A 23029-nucleotide genomic window follows, 5' to 3' on the forward strand; every position below is an offset into this window, starting at 1 on the left:
TTTTTCTCTGGCAATGTCTGTGTTTATGTGCGTGTGTTTGCGTGTCAGTATCAAATGTAGTATACGGGCATGTTTTTGTGAGGGCTAGATGCTACCCATCTCAGAGGAAAAACGAGGAGCCTCACAAACGTCTCGGTTACCAATGTAACCCTCGTTCCCTGAAGGAGGGAACGGAGACTTAGTTGATTGTATACCGACTGTATGGGATAACGCCTAGTGAGCCCGATCACTCTGATTACTCTTAAAATCAAGCCAACAAGCTTTGCCAGGTGCGTAATCAACGCCCCGCCTTACCCTGCGGGTATAAACACGTAAGTGGATGCACCTACCAGTTGTTTTTCGCTGAGGAGCAGATCGTGCCCCAGTCAGCGGTGGTCCAGTAGAAGTGGCAAGGGGACTAAGTCTCCGTTCCCTCCTTCAGGTACGAGCTTACCGTTGGAAGCATGCCGTAGATAAATACACATACGGGATCACCATAGGGATCACAACGTATGGGCCCCACCTAACACAAGTTTCACAAGCATTCCCACGTGGGCCAACCATCGCACAGGGAACCGCCCTCCTTTCTGCTGGTCCCCAAACAGACAAGTAGTTAGTCCGGTACCGAGACTTTGCGTTCTGTTCTACTACCGCAGAGCAAGAGAAGCAGAGAAAAGTCAGGGCTGGGTCTGCCTCCTCTGAGGCAGCGCTCGCAGGCTCACTGTCTATTCCCATTACAGGAGAGATAGGAGCCTTGGCATATATCTAGGCCAGGGTCCCCTGCAGGAGTAGCCCTGGCCCGAATCCAGGCACACTTCGTCAGTTGAAATGATGCAAGTTCCCACCTTCTGATGAGTAAAACACAATAGGAGAACTGTTCCTTAAAACAGGGTTTTAACTCGCTACCGGACTACTCAGGGGACCGCTCTGAGTGCATGGCACTGGAGAAGTCTCAGAGAAGGTAAGATCTATGCAAGAAGGATGACCCCTTGTATTGCTCAGGAACCAGACGATCAAATTGTAGCCCCCTCAGAAGCCGCACCGTGACGTGCCCATGAGAACATCACCCAGAAAGGTGGAGTGGAAGCCGCACCCAACAATTCTAGTGCAGGAGGGAAGTGACAAAATGACCGAACATCTCAGGGGTTCTTATTTCTAAGAACACCAATGAACCAGTTCTACTTCGGATCACAAGCAGGCCTCCAGTACGGAGGGGGCTCATGCTGAAGTATTAGTATCCATAGCTCTTTCAGAGGTAGATACTGAACCACCACAAGCAAGCTGCCGTTTAGGGCTCAGTGCGGGTGCCGTCGATGCCCATCTCTGAGTGACTCAGAGGAAGTCAGAAGGCTCTCGAGGAATAAATCTAGTTGGGCCGGAACGGGGCAACTGAAGACTGTTTCATTCTGACATAGCATGCTGACGTGCAAGAAAGCTCACCGGGGAACGCCCTTAGTGTGAACCCTGGCGTCAGTTCGTTCCGATACAACCACTATCCCCAGTGAGTAGCGAAAAGATATGGGAATACCCAAAGCAGCACGGATGACCCAGTGCAGCCCCGAGAATCCTCCCTACTGACACCTAGGGGGATGGGGTTTCCACTCTCTTATGGCGTTTGCTATCATGAGGCCCTGAGGCGGCATGATTGAGCAGAGTTCTACTGTGGAGAAGCGTACCCAGCTTCAGCCCCATCGGAGGTAGTGGCAGGCGAGTTTGGACCAGCGAGGAAGCCCTTGAATTATCCTCGCTAAAACTCTAGGCGAAAAGACGCCAATGAGGTCTGACACGCCCAACTTAACTGACTACATGCCCATTATACATGGCCCCTGCGCTCATGTCCCCAGATCTGGTCTAGAGTCACTGACTCGAAAACCAAGACCTGTACACGGCTAAGGGTTTGGTAGCACATCACGTGAGTGTGCTACTCTGCCACGGCCACTAGCGAATCTGGTCATAAAGTCAATATTGAAGCGGTCAACACATGGAGGAAACCATCCAGGATGGCTGCGTCTCACACATGCCCCGGGAGCCTCTGAAATTAATCAGTGGGACCCTTTCTCACCCCAACACTGACCAGACATGTCCCCTGAGGAACATGTAAACCAAGTTCACCTCCAGACTAAGAAAGGTTCCTCTCTGTTTAGGAAAGGAACCTCTCTCAGTTGACCTGCAAACCCCACTGGCTTATGCAGCACTCGTAGGGTAAGGACCCGTACCGAGACCTCGACCCCAGACGCCAGGCACGGGATGACCCGTGTCTCGCGGAAGAGTGGAGCCCAAAGTACTGATCCAGCAGGTCATTCGTTGCAACCACTGAAGGACCACAGTTTTACCTGCTGTGTGAAAACTGAACGGGGGCTTTTTATCTTCCAAAAAAGGCCCGAACAGTAAACACGAATGTCATCTCAGGATCCAACATTGGCGTCGCCACCCTCTCGGAGGAGGGCAACGGCACAGAGTCTTCCTCCGTCAAATCAAGCCCCTCTGATGCTGTGATGGACATCCCATTGTCCGGAGTCGCCCCAAAAGAAATGTCCGGTCGGTCCATCACAGAGGGACTGGCGCATTCCTGCTGAGCATCCCCCGGCTGCGATGCCTGAGAAAAGGGAGGGATCCACGGGGCCACGCCGGACGGGTTACCCCTCACCGTAACTCTCAGATCACCTGTACCCTGCGGCATTCCAGGTTCCCCCTGGGAGGTTAATCCAGGGGGCGCTCTAGAACGGGGCAAAGGCACGGGGACTACACTTTCGCGTTTAACGGAAGCGAGTCTCGATCTTAGCACTGAGATGATCATATCCCCGCAATGAGGACATGAATCATCCACAAGAGCCGCTTCAGCGTGCTGAATGCCCAGGCACATGATGCAGCTCTCGTGGCCGCCAGAGGACGACAGAGACCGACCGCACCCAGAAACGCACGGATGAAATGGCATCTTGAAAAAGACACACGAATCACAACCGTGTTTGCTCTGTTAGAAATGGGACCTGTCACCAGTGCCGGAGCACACAGGAGAACAACCGCAGCAACACTCGAAAGTGAAGCACTCACTACTTCCGCCCTCAACCGCGTCAACAAAACACTCTTACTAAAAAGAAAATGCTGTAGAAACAGCTGAAGAGAGCTTCCGTAGCTCGCGACCACCGCTGCAACTGCTGTAAACACCGACACCAGGAGAGTCTTCCAGAAGAACACCGGCACACTCATTGTATAGTCGCTCGATCAGAGACCATCAGAATCGATCAGCTCCGAAAGTGAAAGACAACTGGTAGGTGCATCCACTTCCGTGTTTATACCCACAGGGTAAGGCAGGGCGTTGATTACGCACCTGGCAAAGCTTGTTGGCTTTATTTTAAGAGTAATCAGAGTGATCGGGCTCACTAGGCGTTATCCCATACAGTCGGTATACGATCAACTAAGTCGAACGTTACCTGACTGAAAGGGAACTAGAGGTTTGACCACTGAGTTCCCTGTTCGTATGGTGGCAACCTACACTTCTTACTGCCGTTGCAGTACTGTTCACTCGCTGCAGTTGCAGCTCTTTCTGCTGAGTTTCTGCACGGCTACAAGTATTGTATATTGACAAGCTGTTACAGTGATTGAAGAAGGCAACACACCACTCTACCATGAAGACATAACGTTACAGGAGGTGGAATTTCTTACCTGCGGGCGGCGGCATCACAATTGTTGTCCAGTTTCAAAGCTTTCTTTGCTATTTCCTTTATCTCGACTCCTACACACGTTAACGGCTGCCGTTTTTGGCACCACTCATACACAGGGTCCCTTTTTCCTTTAGGGGTGAAATCGTTCCAAGGAAAAAGGTTAGGGACAGCCTCTGGTTTCAAGCAATGAACAGTGATCCCTAAAACGTAGTCGTCTGATGTGAAGGAAGGTGCTCCACTTTTTAATTGTAAAGTTTGGTCCTTCAAATTGTAAAGTTTGGTCCTTCATCCCGCCGGATAGCCTGAATCCATTTCGTCGAACTTCATCATCAACAGGGAAGGAATGAAATGACAGATATGGCTGCTTTTGTAATAACAAGAACAGCCCGGTATGCTACAATAACTCTTGCTCATTGCTTGCGCCATTTGTTTAGCTGTTGCCCTGACCAGAGAGGAAGAGTACCACGACGATTGCGTATTTCCGGTCACAAATACGAAAGTTGTGTGAAAGGTCTATTACATTTGTTAATTAGTTACCATGGTTTTTGATTTGCCCTCAGGTGTTCCACCTATGTCTAGTTTTCAACTGGTGGCCCGCCAATCATCTCCATCCGGCCCAACGGCACCAACCTCCCTCCTCCCCTTTTCCTGGTGGTGCGGCAAAATATTTAAGATTAGCCTATATTAAATATCAGTATATTAATTTCAATATGCTATTCTTCATTAAGTTCAGTAACAGATTTAGATTTAACAATTATTTTGACCAATTATAAAAATAAAGTATAGTCCTACAAAGCTATTTTTATCAGAGCATGTGAGCAGATAGCAGGGAGTTGATCAGTGAACAAGAGGGTAGGTTCATTTTACCAGCGTTGCCCAGCACAGCTATACCACACCATGTTACAGCACAGTAGGGCTATTGCAAAAAGAAACAAGTCCAGAGACATTTAAAGTGAGATTCCCTATATCCTACTCCCTTTGAAGGGCAAAGCCCTTGAAATGAGGACTTCGGAGAGAGCAGGACACTTGCGTGCCATTATGACGCCGTTTGGAATGCATTTGGCGAATGAAGCAATGAAAGACAACATACCGGTATTTCCTCATCTTCAACCGGTATATGACAATGCCTTGCGGTGTCCATCAGCTGATTAGCTGTTAATATGACAGAAATGTCTTATTGCTGTTAAAATGTTAAATATTTGTGTGTAAGAGTATTTCTCTGCTCTCAACTTTAAAACTTGCTGTCTCATATTTGAACCCAGCATTACCTAACACATTTCTTACTTATGAAACATGAAAAATGTGTGAAATATTTCACGAACAAAACAAAACTACTAGATTTTCTCTGTTTGTAACTTAACTCAAATTCTCCCGCCATCTAGCTTTAAAATGAATCGCGAGTTTTCTCAGGACCATCGCATGTACCCTTTGCTAACAGCCTTGTGGAAAGGCCCTTCGTGAAGGGATCTAGTTGTTCACTTTCGTTTGGAACACCCCTACAAACGGCGTCCCCTTTCCGAAGTGCCCTTCAAGGGTGCAAAAACACCATTTGGAATTTGCCCATGGAGTGGAACGAGCGCAGCGCACACACAGCGGAACACTGAGCAGTCGCTTCGAAGTTGTCCACACATTGTGAGTGTGTGTGTGTGTGTGTGTGTCTATTTTACACTCTTGATGGTTTAGAGTTTAACCCATTCACTCCTGTGTAGTTTTGCATGCATTACAGCAGTGGTTCCCTTTAACCCCCCCACATTGTTTCACATTGTAATGTCATTATTTCATATAACAGTAAAATAGAATCATAATACAGAACTGAACTTTTAATTTAAATAAACAAAAATGTTTAAATATTTCAGTGATGCTTTGGATGAACAATATATAAAAGCACCTCACATCACAAGCTCAGATTCTTGTTTGTCTTCTCACCGGAACACGCACAGAAGCGGAGTTGCTTGCGCATTCGCAATAGCAGCTTGTGATTCGGTCAATTCTATGTTGGGCTTGTTCCAATGGTGACAAGTCAACGGTCTGAAGAAGAACGATTCAGTGTAATTGCCATTCAGTGCCGCTTTATTAAGGCAGAGCACTAACCACTATTCACGCACTTGAACGCCGGTGCAACGGCTGTGTTTTTGTTTGTTTGCTTGTTTTTTTGCTGATCTCCTGCAGAAAATGTCTGGCAAATTATAATTTTGTAAACTTGTAGGGTAGAGTGGGGGAAAACGCCCCCCTTAAGGAAAATGTGACATTACAGTGAAACAAAACATAAATGTGACTAGAATTGCCATCCCGGTTTTGAGTGACTATGGCAGGAGTTATTCACCAAATATTAAAATTGCTCAGCCTTCATAATTAATTAGTATTTTCACTGAAAATATTTTTGTACAAAGGGGGCGTTTTGCCCCAGCGGTGGGGTAAAACGCCCCCCAAGGTGGGGTAAAATACCCCCTTTCTTACCAACCAGTTTGCTTCATAGATCAACAGCAAAATTAACAGACAAGAGTTTTTAATCTCTAAAGGTAAAAGGCAAGTAATGTATCAACATGTATATATATTAATATTTATTTCAGCAATGTCCAAAATAGCCAAATTTAACTACCTTCCATCAGTGAGCTAACTTTGCTAGCAAGCTAGCTAGTTAATGCTCACTTGAGGTAATTTTTTCTTGTTTTGTTCAAATATTTTGATTTTACCACCTAGTTATACTGCATTAAGTGTAAAACAAAGGATTTGATAGACAGAAATATTTTATTATAGTAATTATGATAGAGAAACTATGCCCCCAGGGGGGGCGTTTTACCCCTCAGCGTAGGGGGCGTTTTACCCCACAAGCTATGAGTTTTTTAAAAAATGTTTAATTTTTAAAATATAATTATATTCCTTATAAATAATATATGATCTCAAACTACAGACTTCACTATTCATCTATCATACATCACTGCGATATCCTGCAGAACAATATTCTCTTAAACACTTATTTACTAATATCTGAAAATTATAGCATTTACCATGTAATCCTCTTCTCTTCAAATGTGTCGCTGGTGTCAGCTTCTCCGTAGAGATTTGTATATCCCCGTTATCAACGTAGTGCATAGCAACAGTAAAAACCTATATTGACTACTTTTAGTGGTTATTTTGGGAAAAACAGGTGGGGGGCGTTTTACCCCAGGGGGGCGTTTTCCCCCACTCTACCCTATATATTTTTGCTATTATACTGAATCCCTTCAGCGTCAGCGCTCCTGAAGTCACGTGCAACTTAATCCAATCCTGATTGGTGCAACGTCATCCTTGACGCGCGCCGGCAGAATGCGGAAGCTATAAAGGAGCCGGCGTCACAGCTGTTGTCAGCCTTCTGATCGGCTGAAGCAAGCTGCTCTCAGGTGTGCAGGAAGCATGGCAAAGGGACACAGCGTCTCGTTCCCTTCTCAGGGAACCATGGTTACATGGGTAACCTGAGACGTTCCCTTTCAAGGGAACTCGCGCTGCGTCGAATGACGACACTTTGGGGAATGATATGTCCACTTCGCCATGCTGACGAAAGTCTGTCCCGGTGTGAAATGAGGCACAACTCAAGGACATGATTGCTTAACCCCCTGGGGTCGGCATTCGTGTATATGCTCAAGTGTAAACTTTTTCAATGTGATAGGCTATTACTCTCTAAACATATTTGTATATTAAATATATTTCACTCAGTTTTGATTAGCTTATAACACTGATTATCATGCTAAAATACTGCCTTATGTTTAATGTAGCTTATTTGCGAATATCTGCTTAAGTGTAATGTGATTTAGTCTAAATATATTTCAGCCTCCGGTAAAATATGTGATAGCCTAGGCCTACTGTCTAAATACTAGACATATATATATATATATATATATATATATATATATATATATATATATATATATATATATATAAACGTATGGTTTTGGTTAGACTATGACACTGCTTATCATGCTTCCATACTGCCTTATGCACAGATGTTTGTGAATACAGGTGTAAATGTTTGAAATGCATGTGTCGTTCGCGAACGATCCGTTCATTGCGTGCGTAACTAAATACGTGCGGTCATGGCCCATAAACAGATACTCGCAGTGATATTTCTCTGTCCTATGGACCATCAACAGATATATACATACATTGTGCGTCCATAACAATTAATTGCCCATCAGTTTACTTTGGATAATGTATGCTAACAGTTTTTTTTTGTTGTTGTTTTTTAGGAATGTGGGGAGTGTCTGTCACACCCCTGGTCTGAATCTCATTAATATTGATAGGCCATTACCACTCCCATGCATAAACCTCTTCTGACAAAAAAACTGTTTTACAAAGTGTAAATCAATGTATTGTGTTATGTGAACGATTAGGCAGGATGATTTTCACATCATTTTGAAGCCAGAACTCGAAGCGACAACATTCATTAGTCAAAAGTCTTATTCACACATATTTACTATGTGTTTTGTGGTCTTATTTCAGCAACTTTCAATTTAATTTTTTTTCAATAACCACGCATTAACATTATTCTCTTAAAAATTCAAACATATACATGCATGTTGATCACATATTATGGTAGCCCTGTTTGTGCTATATAGAGTGAATTTACACCTTTGCCATTAACATGTTTATAAATAACTGAAAAAAGCACAAATGTCAGAGCATGTCAGAACACCTCCAGGGCCCAGAAAACCCCTCAGACCCCAGAGGGTTAAGACCCTGGGGTCGCCGGAAGGTCCAAACATTTGAGAGAAATAGGCCTTTTGTGTACATAGAAAAAGTCTTAGATCTTTGAGTTCAGCTCATGAAAAATGGGGGCAAAAACAGAAGTGTTGCGTTTATAATTTTGTTCAGTGTATAAACAAAACATAACATAAAAGTCCAGGCCTGGCACTATCTCGTCACTGTCGTCGCTCCTCCTTTTATGCTTCCGTAGCTCCTCCTTGAGAGAAACGATACTGGTGCGTCACGCAGGTGTTGCTCATCAATCACGCCACCGGCCTTGCACCGTTCTCTCACTGCCCTCAGCCTCGTCCTGCTCGCCACAATGACATTTTAAAGAAGGAAGACTGAAAAACTATTTTCTTTTCGAACATACTCCAGTTTCTGGAGAAGGCAGGATATTAGGCAGTGGAGAGTGGCAGAGGAGTGTGGATCCCAGAGGAGGAATCCCTTTACTTTCATTTTGTTGTTGGTTTATTTTTGGATTATTAAAGTTTGTTAAATGTTCGGTGGTTCTCGCCTCCTTCTTCCTACAACAACTGCGAGGGTCAATGGGGGTATGTGGCAACCAGGACGAGGCAGAGGGCTGTGAGAAAAACGTATTTGTATCCATAAAACCAGTCTCATATCTCTCACAGAGGAAAAAAAGGAGGAGCGACGACAGTAAAGGACGAGAGAGGACCAGGCCTGGACTTTTATGTTATGTTTTGTTTATATGTGGCGGCAGTCGACCGTGAGGGGCTGCCACATTTACTTTCGTTTTGTTGTCGGATTATTAAAGTTTGTTAAATGTTCGCCGGTTCTCGCCTCCTTCTTCCTACAACAACTAACCTTGTTAAATTCATGATTAATTAAAATGTGTTACTTGCCATTTCTTTATTAATTTTGAAATTTACAAGCAAATTTGGTTCTACCAACCAAATGCTTTCTGTAGTTATTTATGAGTGTTTCACAATGCTGTGGAGAAATTTAGAAATGCTTCAGTTTAGTGACAATTGTATGATTTCGAGCCTGAACTGTGCATTACAGGTCCTGCAACAGCATTTCAATGGGGTTTAAGTCCAGACCTTTATTAGGACAGATGTCTTAACATTCTCCAGGAGATTTATCTGATTCTAAGCAGAATTCATAGTTCCTTCAGGCTTCCAGGTTCTATTGCAGCAAAACATGCCCAAAAGCACCATGCTTGACCTTGATGTCTACCAAAAATGCCCACTTTTTTAATCATCTGTCCATAAGACATTGTACGATCATCCCAGTACTACAAATGTGAGACGAGCTTCTGTGTTTCCAAGTAGAGCAATGGTCCACCTTGCTATTGTATTATATGCATTGTATGCATGGGCGTCGGAAGAAAAATAAAAGTGGGTGGGTCCTCCCCCAGAAAAAAATGTTACAGGAGTAAATACCATTTCATGTATTCTGGTGCCTTTTAATTAAAACAAGTAAACTAAACTTTGCCTCCACGTTGTGCATTAAATGTGCATTAACAGCTATCTGTGGATTATCCCGCTAATACCATGGTAATTTGCCAGCAATGACAACTTAAAGCTGTTATTGATATTTGCAACGCAATATTTGACTGGAAGGGTACAACGGGCGGTTACTTTCGTCATTTGCGGCTCGTTGAGAAATATAATGTAGCGACTCAGCGGAAATGTAGTTTAATTTATTAGGTAATTCCTCAAGTGGAATGGATTTGACTGACGGCGCTCTGAAAAGCGAACAGACAAATGCGCTGAATTAGAGACGGTAAAAGTAAGTAGGTCCAATAGCATTGGTCTTAAAAAGTGGGTGGGTCTTGTCCCACCCATATACAATGGTTCCGACGCCCATGATTGTATGGATGTTGTATGTATGTATGTATGTATTGTATATAAGCGTGTATGTTTGTAAGTATGTTTATGTAAGTATGTTTATTGTAACATTTATTGCCTGATAGAGATTTAAAAAAAAGGCTTTTACTTTTTGACGGGTTACTGACTGAGTGTTCTAATGTTTGCAGTGCAGGTGGGCTAATCACAACATGTATGACTGTAAAACCCCATGAGCCCATCTCTGAACTCTGTACAGAACAAATCATTTATACAACAGAACAACATCAGTTGCACTGCTGAGCCAATTATTTTTCCCTCCCTCCTTTCTGTCTATGACAGATCCTTGCAAGATATTTTTCCTCACCAAATAGGGTTCACATGGGGTTGTGTGCCACTGCGCACCCTCAAATAATGTATCACCATTCACCCAAGCCATAGCAAATCCCTAAAGAGACAATTACCAAGCCATTTTCACCCGAAAGATGTCCCACAAACAGACACGCGCACACACACACACACACACACACACACACACACACACACACACACACACACAACACACACACAAAATGCTACTACTCTCAGTTGTCTTCATCGTCATGTCAGATAGGGGCTGCTCGTTCTTAAGCATGACCAGTCGTTGTTGGGACTGGGGCAGCACAAACTGTCTAAAACATTGAGGGGTTGAAGCTAAATATTTAGATAAAAAAAAAAAAAAGCACTATATATATGTAACTGTTATTGTAGTAAATTATTGAATTGTATTGTAGTCAATCTGTATAATGAAATACTGTACATCCAGTAACAGTAAGCAGAACATACTTTCTCTCTGACACTTAAAATTAAGTGTTAATTTATGTGTTTTTGAGCGTCAGCATTGGTGTTCAGCTTGAATGCCATGAAAAACACAAACGACAACAAAACATCTCAAATGGGAAAGAGCTTTGTGATTGACTGTACAGATTTAACAAGAAATCTGAGCTATCTTTTTACAGACTGCTGAAAGCCAAAAGAGAAGCAAACGGACTGCTGCAATTCTCAGAAACAACTGGAATCCAGGCAGATAAATGTGGATTTGAAATTGCCATTTGGTGTCAGATATGTTGGATGTTGGGGTAAATTTATAACCTACGTTATATATTGTATTTACAACTCATAGACTGAATATTGACCATCTTATTTTCTGTGTGACTAAAGTTTATTAAAGCATTTATTAAGCATTTATTAAAAAAACATCCATATGATGAGCCTTGAGTTCTACAAAGATGGATGTTTGGATGATGTTAGACAAAACCAGTTTTCCTTACTAAGCAAGTTTATATAGATAATTAGTTAGTAGCACAGATGAGTTCTTAAATAAATTCAGCTTACAGCACAGAACTCAGTATTGTCTGCAATATCTGCATGACGGTAACAGCTGACAGTTATCCAGATAACTTCAAAATATATTGAAACAACGAGAATATCAATTGACGTTCTCGTCATTTTATCCAATCTTGAAGTACGACGAAGCGTACATTTTTGTTTTTTAGAGCATTGTTTCCAAGCAGCTTTACAGAAAGTCATAATGTTATGTCTGTAATGCCTTATTTTTATTTTTAGAGTTTTAGGGCTAGGCTATATATAACAATGTTATAAGTAATCATGCACATTTATATCTACCTATATTGTATTTATTGTGCAGATAAAGCGTACGCAGACTTTGCTTTATATATTTCCCAGGCGTCAAATCAGACACATAAATGTCAGGAAACTCGATTCCTGCCCACATACCAATGTCCATGGACCACTGGTTCTTTGATAAGTTGGAAGGATCACTGTCGAGTCCAGCTGTCTTTAAATTTAAGAAGATAATAATTTGGTTTACTCCAGTTTTCATAGTTTCTATTAAATCCAGTCATGTTGCAGTATGCTTTGCCACTCAGTCCTGGATAACTTTCAGCTGTTACTGTCATGCAGATATTGCAGACAATACTGAGTTCTGTGCTGTAAGCTGAATTTATTTAAGAACTCATTTGTGCTACTAAGTAATTATATAAACTTGCTTTGTAAGGAAAACTGGGTTTGTCTAACATTATCCAAACATCCATCTTTGTAGAACTCAAGGCTCATCATATGCATGTGTTTTAATGTTCTGGTGGGAAAGTGACATCAATGCATACCCTCTATAGCCTGAGTTTGGGCTGTGACTTCTGTGACAGGCAGGCTGAGCCAGAGGGACAATGGCTGATGCGTTACATGGGAAAAGACATTTAGCTCCGGTTACAGAAGTGCAAGCCAAAATTAGCTGCATTTAGACCTTCAAAGATGAAACAGGTCATGACCACGTCAAAGTAATGGGGCATAGCAATGCAACACTCTACAATACAGAATCATCATGCACCCGTTCGGAAAGACAAAAAAAAACAGTTTATAATGTTTACTCAGTCTCAAACAAATGTGCTGGGTGCAGATTAGGGATGTTCCCGAAGCCGAATACCTTATTCGAAAATGCACGGATAATGGCTTCAAAACGAATAACGAATTCTACCAAATAATAGAACAAATAATCAGCAGGCAGTCACTCTTCGTGTTTGCTCGATAACAGGTGAGCCAGGGGACAGCACAATATTATAGCCAACATAAACCTCTAAAATCACTATGCAATCATTAGTGTGTGAAGTGAATGAGTGTTAACTCTATGAATGAAATGAGCGCAAATCAAATTTACAAGCCAATTTTTATTTATTTATTTGTTTTTGTCGTCAGAAATAAGAAATAAGAGCTTGGCAAGAGTAATAACTAAAATACTGCATCATACAGATTTTCTACAATCTGATATTTAAATGATTTAAATGTATTATGATATGATACACAAATGAACGAAACAAGCACAGAATGATTGCAAATCAAATAGCCACGTTGCTGTCTCTGCGTGTCTCTCAGAAACCATCTCTCAGTCAAGAGTAATATTAACTAAGATACTGAATCATACACATTTTGGCCTAAGATTCCTTAGAAACGCTGCCAGAAGCTGGTGTCTGGTTATACATCTCGTTTGCAGCAGGTCATAACAGCAAAAGGGTGTTCTACTAAGTACTAAAGATGCTTGCCTTGAAGGGGTTGAATAATTTTGAGCCTGCAGAAGTCATTAAAAGTTGCATTTTCAGTTGAATTTGGGGAAACCACTTGAAACATTTGTTGGTTTGAGCTATTTAAATTACTTTTGTTTGATTTTTTCATTGCAAACAGCTGAAAATGTTGCCAATAAACCTGATTTGCAATGGGGGGTTAATCATTTCAATTACAACTGTATATATAAACATAGAAAGCTCAACCTCTGAAAAAAACAAAACAAACAAAAAAACTGAGTATAATGAAAGGTGTTGCTCTAAATTCCCTGAATTAGAATAAATTAGCTTAATTTCACTGAAAAATCTTTAGTATAGACTTCATCAGCGACAGCCTTGACAGTCTGGGGAGATTATTTTTCATGACATTCAAAAGAGTTTGTGTAGTTTTATTTTAAAGAGGTCCTGCATACACTTACAAAATTTCTCAAATCAGCATGACGGATTCAAAAATCTACTTCCTAAGCTTTTGTTGTTGTGTCAGAACTATTGAGGAATATTTGCTGAGTGAACTAAGAGCTCTCAAAACATCTCCTTGAAAAAAAAAGTGCTCTGTAAGTGTTTAAAAAAGATGAGGTTTGATGCTGATGAATGTTTCCTCATCTGTTTCTTATACAGTACACACACACATGGATCACACCAATATAAATAGTGGCTGACTGAAATGTATTTTTCAACATCCAATGCTCTGTAGAGAGCAGACGATATATATTTATGGTATAAACTAACATATTTTAATATTCTGAAATACACATACTGTATAATGAGAGCAGAATAACATTTTATTGCACAATATGTATTCAGAAAATATTTGAAAACGTTTGATACATTTTGGAAATGGCACAAGGAGGAACTCACGCATCTGTTAGCACGCCAAATGTGCATGGTTATTAATACCAGATATTTGTATATTTTACGATCACCTACTCACGTTTGAGTTGAGATTATTCTGTTCAGACTGTAGAAACTGCCAATATGAAATAAACTATCAATACTTGAACATAAAAGTACCTCTTTTCTGTATCTAATAAACCAATGTCAAGGCACTTTTGCTCTCTCTGTTCCTCTGCCTCTTTCTATGTTTTGTTTGATGCACATTCTTGCTCTGCTGTCTGAAAAAAGTGCTTTGCACACACTTTTCAGGGCTTCATAACAATCATATGTTCAAAGGCTGCAAAAAAAAGGGGGGGGGGGGGGGGGGGTTCAAAATGGGTTGCCATAGAAACAGTGCTAAAGCCACCAGTGTTCTTGGGATTCTGTACTTTCAATGTTCATCAGTTATTAACGTTGTCGTTTGCTCATGCCACATGAAATTCTTGTCAAGTGATGCATGAGATGTTGGGGATTGGACTCAATGACTTCTGCAGTGACTGAATCAATATCAAAGATATGTGAAAGATATAAAATGCACTGCACGGTTAATTTACAATCATTCTTCAGGACCAGTATATATAAATATCTCACATTTATGTTGACTCAATTTAAAATGTATATATTTCAAAAGTAGGTCTTGAAGATTTACTTTTTATCAGAACATGGTTATAAAATGCATCAATTACTCAAGTGTTCACTCTGCAGGAACTACTAGTGGTTTGCATATACACACACACACACACACACACATATATGTATATATATATATAAAATATGATAATGATGTATTGCTATTTCTGTTATAAATATTCGTATTATCACAGAAGGACTGGGTTAAATGTGTATAGTTCGGAAATAAACACTGATGTCTACGTAAGCTATCAAAATAGAGTAAACCACCTTTAGAAAGTAACATGGCGCTTCAAATAACAATTGTATCGATTACATCGTTATGCCACTAGGTGGCGACAAGGAATTCGTTAAAAATAGGTTGATTCAATTTTATTTATTTTTTTTACTTTAAAATAATGGTCCAGGGGCCTGATGTATAAACGTTTTGCCCACACGTCAATGCCTCTTTTGTGCGTATGCAACGTTTATACATAAATTTTCCACGCACATATCGGGATTAATATTTTTTTTTTTTTTTTTTTATGTGTTAATTACAGCGAGGATTGCTTGGTGCATGATAATTCTGCTTTGAATTGTGTTCTAAATAGCAGAACTAACAAAATATTTTCACACGAACAATGATGCACAGTTAATCCATAATATATAGACAATATATAGTTGACATTAGGTTGTAAAACCTCTGCTGCACGCAGGTGCTGTTGGTGTCGTGCACAGACAGTCAGTAGCCTAATGATAACCATTTCCAGGGTCTTCCCAGTATTTTGAAAAATACTATTGTATTTGAAGGATAGAATTTGAAGGAAACGGTAAGATATGCATGGTTTAGTTTTTAAAATGTTTTGTCAATGATGAGCCGAGTCAGAAAATTATTTAAAATAAGGCCTATCTGTTTCCATTAAAAATCTTAGATTGAGAATAACTTTCACTGAAATGTATTCTATACAATATTTCTTTATTTATTCTAAAACAAGGCAAGGATACTGAATTATTTTTAGTAATATAATGTAACGGCAGATCTTATCTCATATTTTCCTAATGCCTTGTGTTAAACATGATATCACGTGGACGGGAATATGCATGGAAATGATATGCAGATGATGTTATGCATAGTAAAATGAGGCGATGTAAGCTCCATATATGGTTATTTCAGGGAGGAGAAGGGGTGGAGAGATGCATGTACGCACAATCTTCCGTTGACTAGGTTTTATAAAGGGAATTTTGCACAGGTTCTGGCGTACGCAGGGTTTTATAAATCTGAAAACCTTTGTGTATACGCAAAATATTTTGTATCTATGCACCATTTTAGGATGACAACTACGTAAAATTGTATACATGAGGCCCCTGGAGGAAGATAACGAGATATTGGAAAAGAGTACTGTATTTGCGACTTCCTTTGGGTTGTTGACAAAATGGCAAATCTGTTAACATGAAGGCAGTATCAATAAGCTGGCATGCTATTAGTCACCAGTTATTTTAACAATATTAGATTGAAAACTCGTAGTGCTGGCCAACCTCCAAACATCCAACAGTACTATTTTATGTTTGATAATATCTCAACATAACAGTTATCCTAACTACATAGAATATAATTATAAAACTGACAACCACCTGTTAAAATTAGCTTTATATATATATATATATATATATATATATATATATATATACTGTATATATATAGAATTTTCAAAAGCTAAGGCAAATAAAGTGTGTTCCAGAATGCAATACAAGTGCTTTTCTTTTTTCCTCAAGAATATTTGCTATTAAGCTCTGAACTTTTTTATTACCTTGTAAGTAAATTGTAGCACACTGAGAGCTAAATGGACATAATAAACAACAATCAAATAAATATGAGAATCAGATAATTTTGCAATTTTTTATTTTTACAAGTAACTTGAAATTTAGATTTTAAGACGTGTGTGAACTACTGAGCCCTGTTAAATGTTATCTTTTCATCCTAAGGGATACACACTGACACCACACTGGTTTTACCAACTTCCCCAAGCAGCATGTCTACAATTACACTTCATTGCTGATCAATAGAAAAAAAATCAATCATGTGCACTTCAAGGCCAGTGAGACCCAATGCCTCCTATTTTAGTAACTCGCTTTAACAGGATGTGGTAGTCTTTCTAAATGAATAAATAGTACAATGTCCCTTGTTCTTGTGCATGCAACTTAAGGCTGGAATACTCTACACAACTTTTAAACTCAGAACAGATATGGACAGAAGGTCAGAACATATACACTTGCTGACTTTGTAAATGGTTACAGAGATAAACTGAGCATCATACTCTAAATGACTGAGGATCACACACTACCAGTCATTATGAAAAAGAAATTACGCAGAAACATGCACTTAGTTTCTAGGAGACGCATGGAAAATGAAAACAACGTGTTCTAAAATCAGCTCAAAATATCAATATATTTGATATCCTCTGATGGATGGAATGAAAATCTGAAGCTAAAAAAGTCTACTGCCCAGAATCTGCATACTGACTACTGACTAGAGTTGACTCATCCAGGCAAAATCAGGGCAAAAAAACAGGACAAAGGTTGTGTAGTGTATTTCAATTTCAGAGGCCTTTTCAATTTAAAATCAAAATGCGAAAGACAATACAAGATTAAAGTAGCAGACGAAATAACTTACCGGTCGTTTCAACAATACCCTCCAAAATCACAACTATTTCAAACTGTTCCGTCTGCATTGATCGCTGAGAGAGCTCATAGAAGGGGCTCTTGGTGTCGATCACATGACAGATTGTGAGTGGTGACACGAGAAAGAGTTGGTCCGCTCCGGTGCTGAAGCCCACATCCAGCTCCAGCTGATCCAGGGGGAGGAACTCACCCTCAGGTGTCTGTCGGGACTGCAGGAGCGAGAAGAGGGGAGACGGGGCGTAAACATCGCTTTACAAACTGTATGGTGAAGTGAGCTGTGAGGATAGACAGTCAGTCATCAAAGGAGAGACAGGTAGGAAATCAAATCAAAGTTCCTGGTTACTGTACGAGATTGTGGCCGGTGTACTTAAATATAGGCCTGCATATAAGGCAGCCATAACCCATCTGGGTCTAAAGGACTAAAAACACATTTTCTGACGAACATTTTATAAGTACATTTTTTTACACTGTTCTTAGTGACATCTTTATTAAATGAGAGGATGTCAAGTATCACATCCAAGCATGAGCTGAGTCTCTAGATGGACAACAGAGGGCAGGGTAACACTTTCAACAGCTACAGTTGTAGAAAATAACCACTGGTCAAAAGTTTGGAATATTTTTTTTATGTTTTTGAAAGAAGTCTCTTGTGTTCACCAAGGCTGCAATTTTTTTGTTTGCAAATAAATACAATAAAAATACAATTAAAACAGTAAATTAATTGTCAAATATTATTACAATTTAAAATAACTGTTTTCTATTTGAATATATATTTTAAAATAGCATTTATTCTTGTGATGGTTGTGTGGAAACCATGATATATATATATATTTTTTAGGATTGTTTAATGAATATAAAGAACAGCATTTATTTGAAATATAAATCTTTTGAGACATTATAAATGTCTTTACTGTCACTTTTGATCAATTTAATGTGTCCTTGCTGAATAAAAGTTCTTCCATTTTTTATCTTATTTACCGAACTTTTGAATGGTAGTGTATCACAGTTTCCACAAAAATAACAAGCAGCAAAAACTGTTTTTAACATTGATGCTAATGTTTCTTGAGCAGAAAATCATCATATTAGAATGATTTCTGAAGGATCATGTGACACTGAAGCCTGGAGTAATGATGCTGAAAATTCTGATTTGCCATCACAGGAATAAATAACATTTTAAATAAGTTATTTTAAATTGTAATCATTCTGTTTTTTACTGTATTTTTGATCAAATAAATGCAGCCTTGTGAACATACGATTTCTTTTATAACATATAAGTATTGGATATAATCATTTTCTCTACAGTGTCCATGTTAGACCTATTAGACAAAGATAGTTGCAAACACACAAAAAGTATATTTACATGCAGCTTCACAACATTAGTAGGCAACAAATTACTGTATTTACATGCTGTTAATGTATATTACTCAAGTTAAACATTTCTAAAATGTGACAAAAGCCAGGCTCTTACCTTGAGTATTTTGCACCGGATCTGTGCTGAAACCATGTGACTATTGCGCAGATTTCCCACCCTGAACATCAGCGTGAGTTTGCCGTCACGCATGGAGATGACTGCGTTTTCACTAAACATCAGAGTCTCTGCCCTCTTCTTTGGTTGAGACATCTTAATAAACATACAGCCTATTAAAAAGGCATCCACTATGGAGCCCAGGATAGACTGAAATAGGAAGAGAATGATTCCTTCTGGACATTTATCGGTGATGTATCTGTGGCCATATCCTATAGTGGCCTCTGTCTCAATGAAGAAGAGGAAAGCAGAGGGAAAGTTATAGACGTTGGCCACGCATGGCGTGTACTTATTATCGTGGACTCTGTACAGGTCACCTCTAATGTATGCAATGATCCACCACATTGAAGCCATGAATAACCAGGCCACTGTGTATGTGAGGATGAAGATGAAGAGGTTCCATCGCCATTTGAGGTCTACTAAAGTTGTGAATAAGTCTGAAAGATATCTGCTGGTCTCTCCACCCAGGTTTCCATGCTGGACGTTACATCGTCCATTCTTGTCCACGAATCGCTGTCGTTTCCTCCTCTTGTCCTTCTGATGGCTGGAGGATTTGGTGGTCACTACCTGATAGTCGCTTCCAAATTTCTTACGAAGTGCAGACATTTTATCCTGCAGATACAGCAGTAAAACTATCATGACTGTCTGATATTTTAGCAGTGTATTAGACCTGTCATGACCTTTTCAGAGGATAAAGATGTTATAAGTAAAAACAAGACCACAGAAATAGAAGAGACTGAAGCTAGTTGTCACATGAAGAATTGATCACTTGGTCTTTATCTCTTACCGTTCAAGCTTTTGAGTCAAAAGTCAAATTACTGAAAGGCTGATATGTCAGGTCGGGCAAGATTTCACGCGTGTTTTATAGTAAATTTATTCAGTTGATTTATTACAGTTTCACCAGAACAGTAGTTTTATAGGTTACAGTTTATTTTAAGATCTGTCACAATGTAATTACACAAATAAGCAGGGTACAACGGGGCTAAAGGCTCCACGGAGTAAAAGGCTCCTTTGATTTTATTTTCCTCTAAACCAGTAGATATGGCACAAAAACTTGCCACAGCACTTTCCAAAACATCCGCTTTTCAAGATGCACGTGGAAATTTGGCAGATCCTTGACATGATCGTTGGCAGTAAAGCTGATTCTGCACTAATTTGATATATTAATATGATAATATTTGATGTTTTTTTTTTAAATGTTGAAGGCAAGATTTAAGCAGCAAATGAGAATCGTTAAAATTATTGAATACATTTTGAGACAAAGGTCTTCTTAATGATTTTCAGTTTTGTTCAAGCTAATTAAAGCAACAGTTTTCAATAACGGAAGAATATGTAAAAGTATGGTATTTGGGGTAAAAGGCGCCCCAGTTGTTGGGGCTAAAGGCATAATAATTAACATGATAATAAAGAGCTGGCTGACTTTTCCATCTGTTGACATGACATGGTTAGATTGAGATAGTAAGTATCATATATTAAGTTGGGTGTCCTCAGAGATAATCACCATAATTATAATTATAATATATTAAAATATGATGTAATATTTCTACTCCAAATCTATATTATTATGCTTTCAGGATCTTTACTTTAAAAAAAAAATAGTTTATGTATTTTTTAAATAAATATTTTTATATTAACATATTTTAACGACTTAAAATGTATTTATTGAACAAAAATTGTATCATTTTATTATCAAAATAAATAGAAAATAGTGCAAACTTTGCTAAAGTGATTAAGTGCTAATTTAGACATTATTAAAACGTAATTTTAGCTTACATATTTGTATTAATAATGTGTGCCTTTTGCCCCATGCTGGTGAGCCTTTTAGCTCGTGTGTGGTAAAAGGCCCCCCTCGGCACCTCATCCATTTATACGATTTTTAAACAAAATAAACCACTTTTATGATTTATTTTTACACAAAATATGTTGCTCCATAAATGTTCAATACAAACATCTATTTTTCTGCAATCATACACTATGGGAATAGTGAAAAGCAATGTTTTTCTTTTATATATATATATATATATATATATATATATATATATATATATATATATATATATATATATATATATATATATATATATGTTTTAGTTTTTTTTTTCATTAACTGTTTTTGCTCCATAATTCTTTGTTTGCATTTTGTAAAACCATGAAATAGCCTGTAATATTTTAGAAACATGTTGTGGAAAATAGATTTTGTACTTAAATAGAAGAAAGTTAAAGTTCCACGTCAGATTCCATGATTATATCTATAGTAGTGAATTAACCTCTTGGCGGTGGAAATGTTCAATAGCTTGTTTGTAGTCATAAAACATAAACAATTGACTTTCAAAACCTGAGAAATAGTCAGAGGGAATTGTAGAAAAATAGTAGAAAAATTAGAAAAATCATAAGAAAAGACAATGGTCTTACCTATATTTCACCATACAGTGATTTCTCCTCTCTTCTCATTACCTGCGTATCATCTCAGTTTAAAGCGTAGTTTAAAGGGAAGCAATCGTTTGTTTATTTACGGAAAAGGAGTAAAGAGACATGTTCCCTCGTTGGAGATGAAAGCAGGAAACTCTCCACAGGCGCTGTCCAGCGGCTCGAGTGCTGAAACACTCAGTCTGTCTTCACTCGTCTGTTCATTTGAGTTTCACAAACCGAAGCTCAGAGTTGTGGATGATTTTCGTCAGTCCGATCACAGATTAGCGCATCCGTCTGTCCACCGATTTGCCCAACAATTGATGGATACAAAAAAACTAGTCTAGATGCGTTTCAACATCTGGCTGGATTTTCTCCACCTCTGTATGTTCACCAGTAGAACGTTTGCAACTTAATCTGATTATGTTGCTCAGAGCCTGTGTGGTGATACCAAACTGACGGGCGCGCCTCGGACAGACAGATTTACACTATGTTTTGCTCGCAAACCCAAAGCTCTGCTGTTCCTGTGTTATCTAGTTCGCTGCAAGGGAATGAAATAAAATAGCCGAAATGGTTGCAGGGACGGCCAGGGTGTCCTCCAGACCCTCAGCGCGAGTGTGTGAAGCTGCTCTTTGTCTCTTCAGTTCCCCTGTGCACTAGCGTTTCTCTCGCAGCGTCTGAAGCTCCTCACATGATACTGAGGTGTGTGTTATTCAGCAGGGGAGGGCGGAACTTCACAATGACAATTCGCATTTATTGGCTAAGGAAGTTATACTTACAAGGAATTTGACTTCAGGGTAATTGTGTTTGAATTATTTTACAGATTTTTTTGTATTTATTATTTGACTTATTTTTATTTTATTTTATTGATGCAACCAAGAAAACACTTGCAGTGAGCAGATCATATGAAGTGCTACTGTTCACTTTTATGCTTATCAACTGAAGCTTCTGAAATAATTACATTTACCATTATCATTTAGAACTGAACTGAAATGTGTGCGAACAAAATTCTCAAGTAAGCTAAGTGCAGTTCTACGTCCCATCTTGTGCAGCATTATAAAATACTATAATTTATGAAACTGCCATAACTTAAACAATTGAGTAGCCTATTAAAATATATATATAGCGCGCTGTAAAAATAGAGTACTAATATTTATGTCCTCACTTCGTAATTTCCAAACGTTATCAAGCTTTTATTTTTGGCGGTTTTCTGGCAAATACATATAAGCCTATGCTGTCTGTTTCAGCGTGAAGCAAGGAATTCATTTGCTTGCAACTCATGATTTGGTGTTTCAGCGCCTTAGAGAGGCTCGATGCACAGTAAATTAAACAAATATAGTCAGGCATAATGTAAGCTATTTGTGTATTTATTTTTCTATTATTTTCGGGAGCAACAGGGACAGTCTCAGATCTATAGGCTACCAGTCGATCGCAATCGATGGGTGGTGACCAGTTATTTTATGCCAAAAATCATTAGGATATTAAGTAAAGATCATGTTCCATGAAGATATTTTGTAAATTTCCTACCATAAAGATATAAAACATTTATTTTTGTGAGTGAATGCAGCACAATCGCGAACATAAATGGACAACTTTAAAGGCGATTTTCTCAATGTTTTGATTTTTTTTTTTTTTTTTTTTTTTTTTGCACCCTCA

At 39.1% G+C, this 23029-nt stretch overlaps 1 protein-coding gene across 1 annotated transcript in view; it reads right to left on the reverse strand.

The window, feature by feature from the left end:
- Positions 1-22057, reverse strand: part of kcnj3a (potassium inwardly rectifying channel subfamily J member 3a) — a 74097-nt gene extending 52040 nt beyond the window's left edge. The window contains exons 1-3 of the mRNA XM_084420988.1: positions 21380-22057; positions 18911-19579; positions 17438-17654 (exon numbers count right to left, since the gene is read on the reverse strand). Coding sequence (XP_084277114.1) covers positions 17438-17654; positions 18911-19573 — 880 coding nt within the window. The 5' untranslated portion in view covers positions 19574-19579; positions 21380-22057. The remainder of the gene's footprint in view (positions 1-17437; positions 17655-18910; positions 19580-21379) is intronic.
- Between the last annotated feature and the right edge of the window lie 972 nt (positions 22058-23029).

This window comes from Rutilus rutilus (genome assembly GCF_951802725.1).
Source record: "Rutilus rutilus genome assembly, chromosome: 10".
Classification (NCBI taxonomy): Eukaryota; Metazoa; Chordata; class Actinopteri; order Cypriniformes; family Leuciscidae; genus Rutilus; species Rutilus rutilus.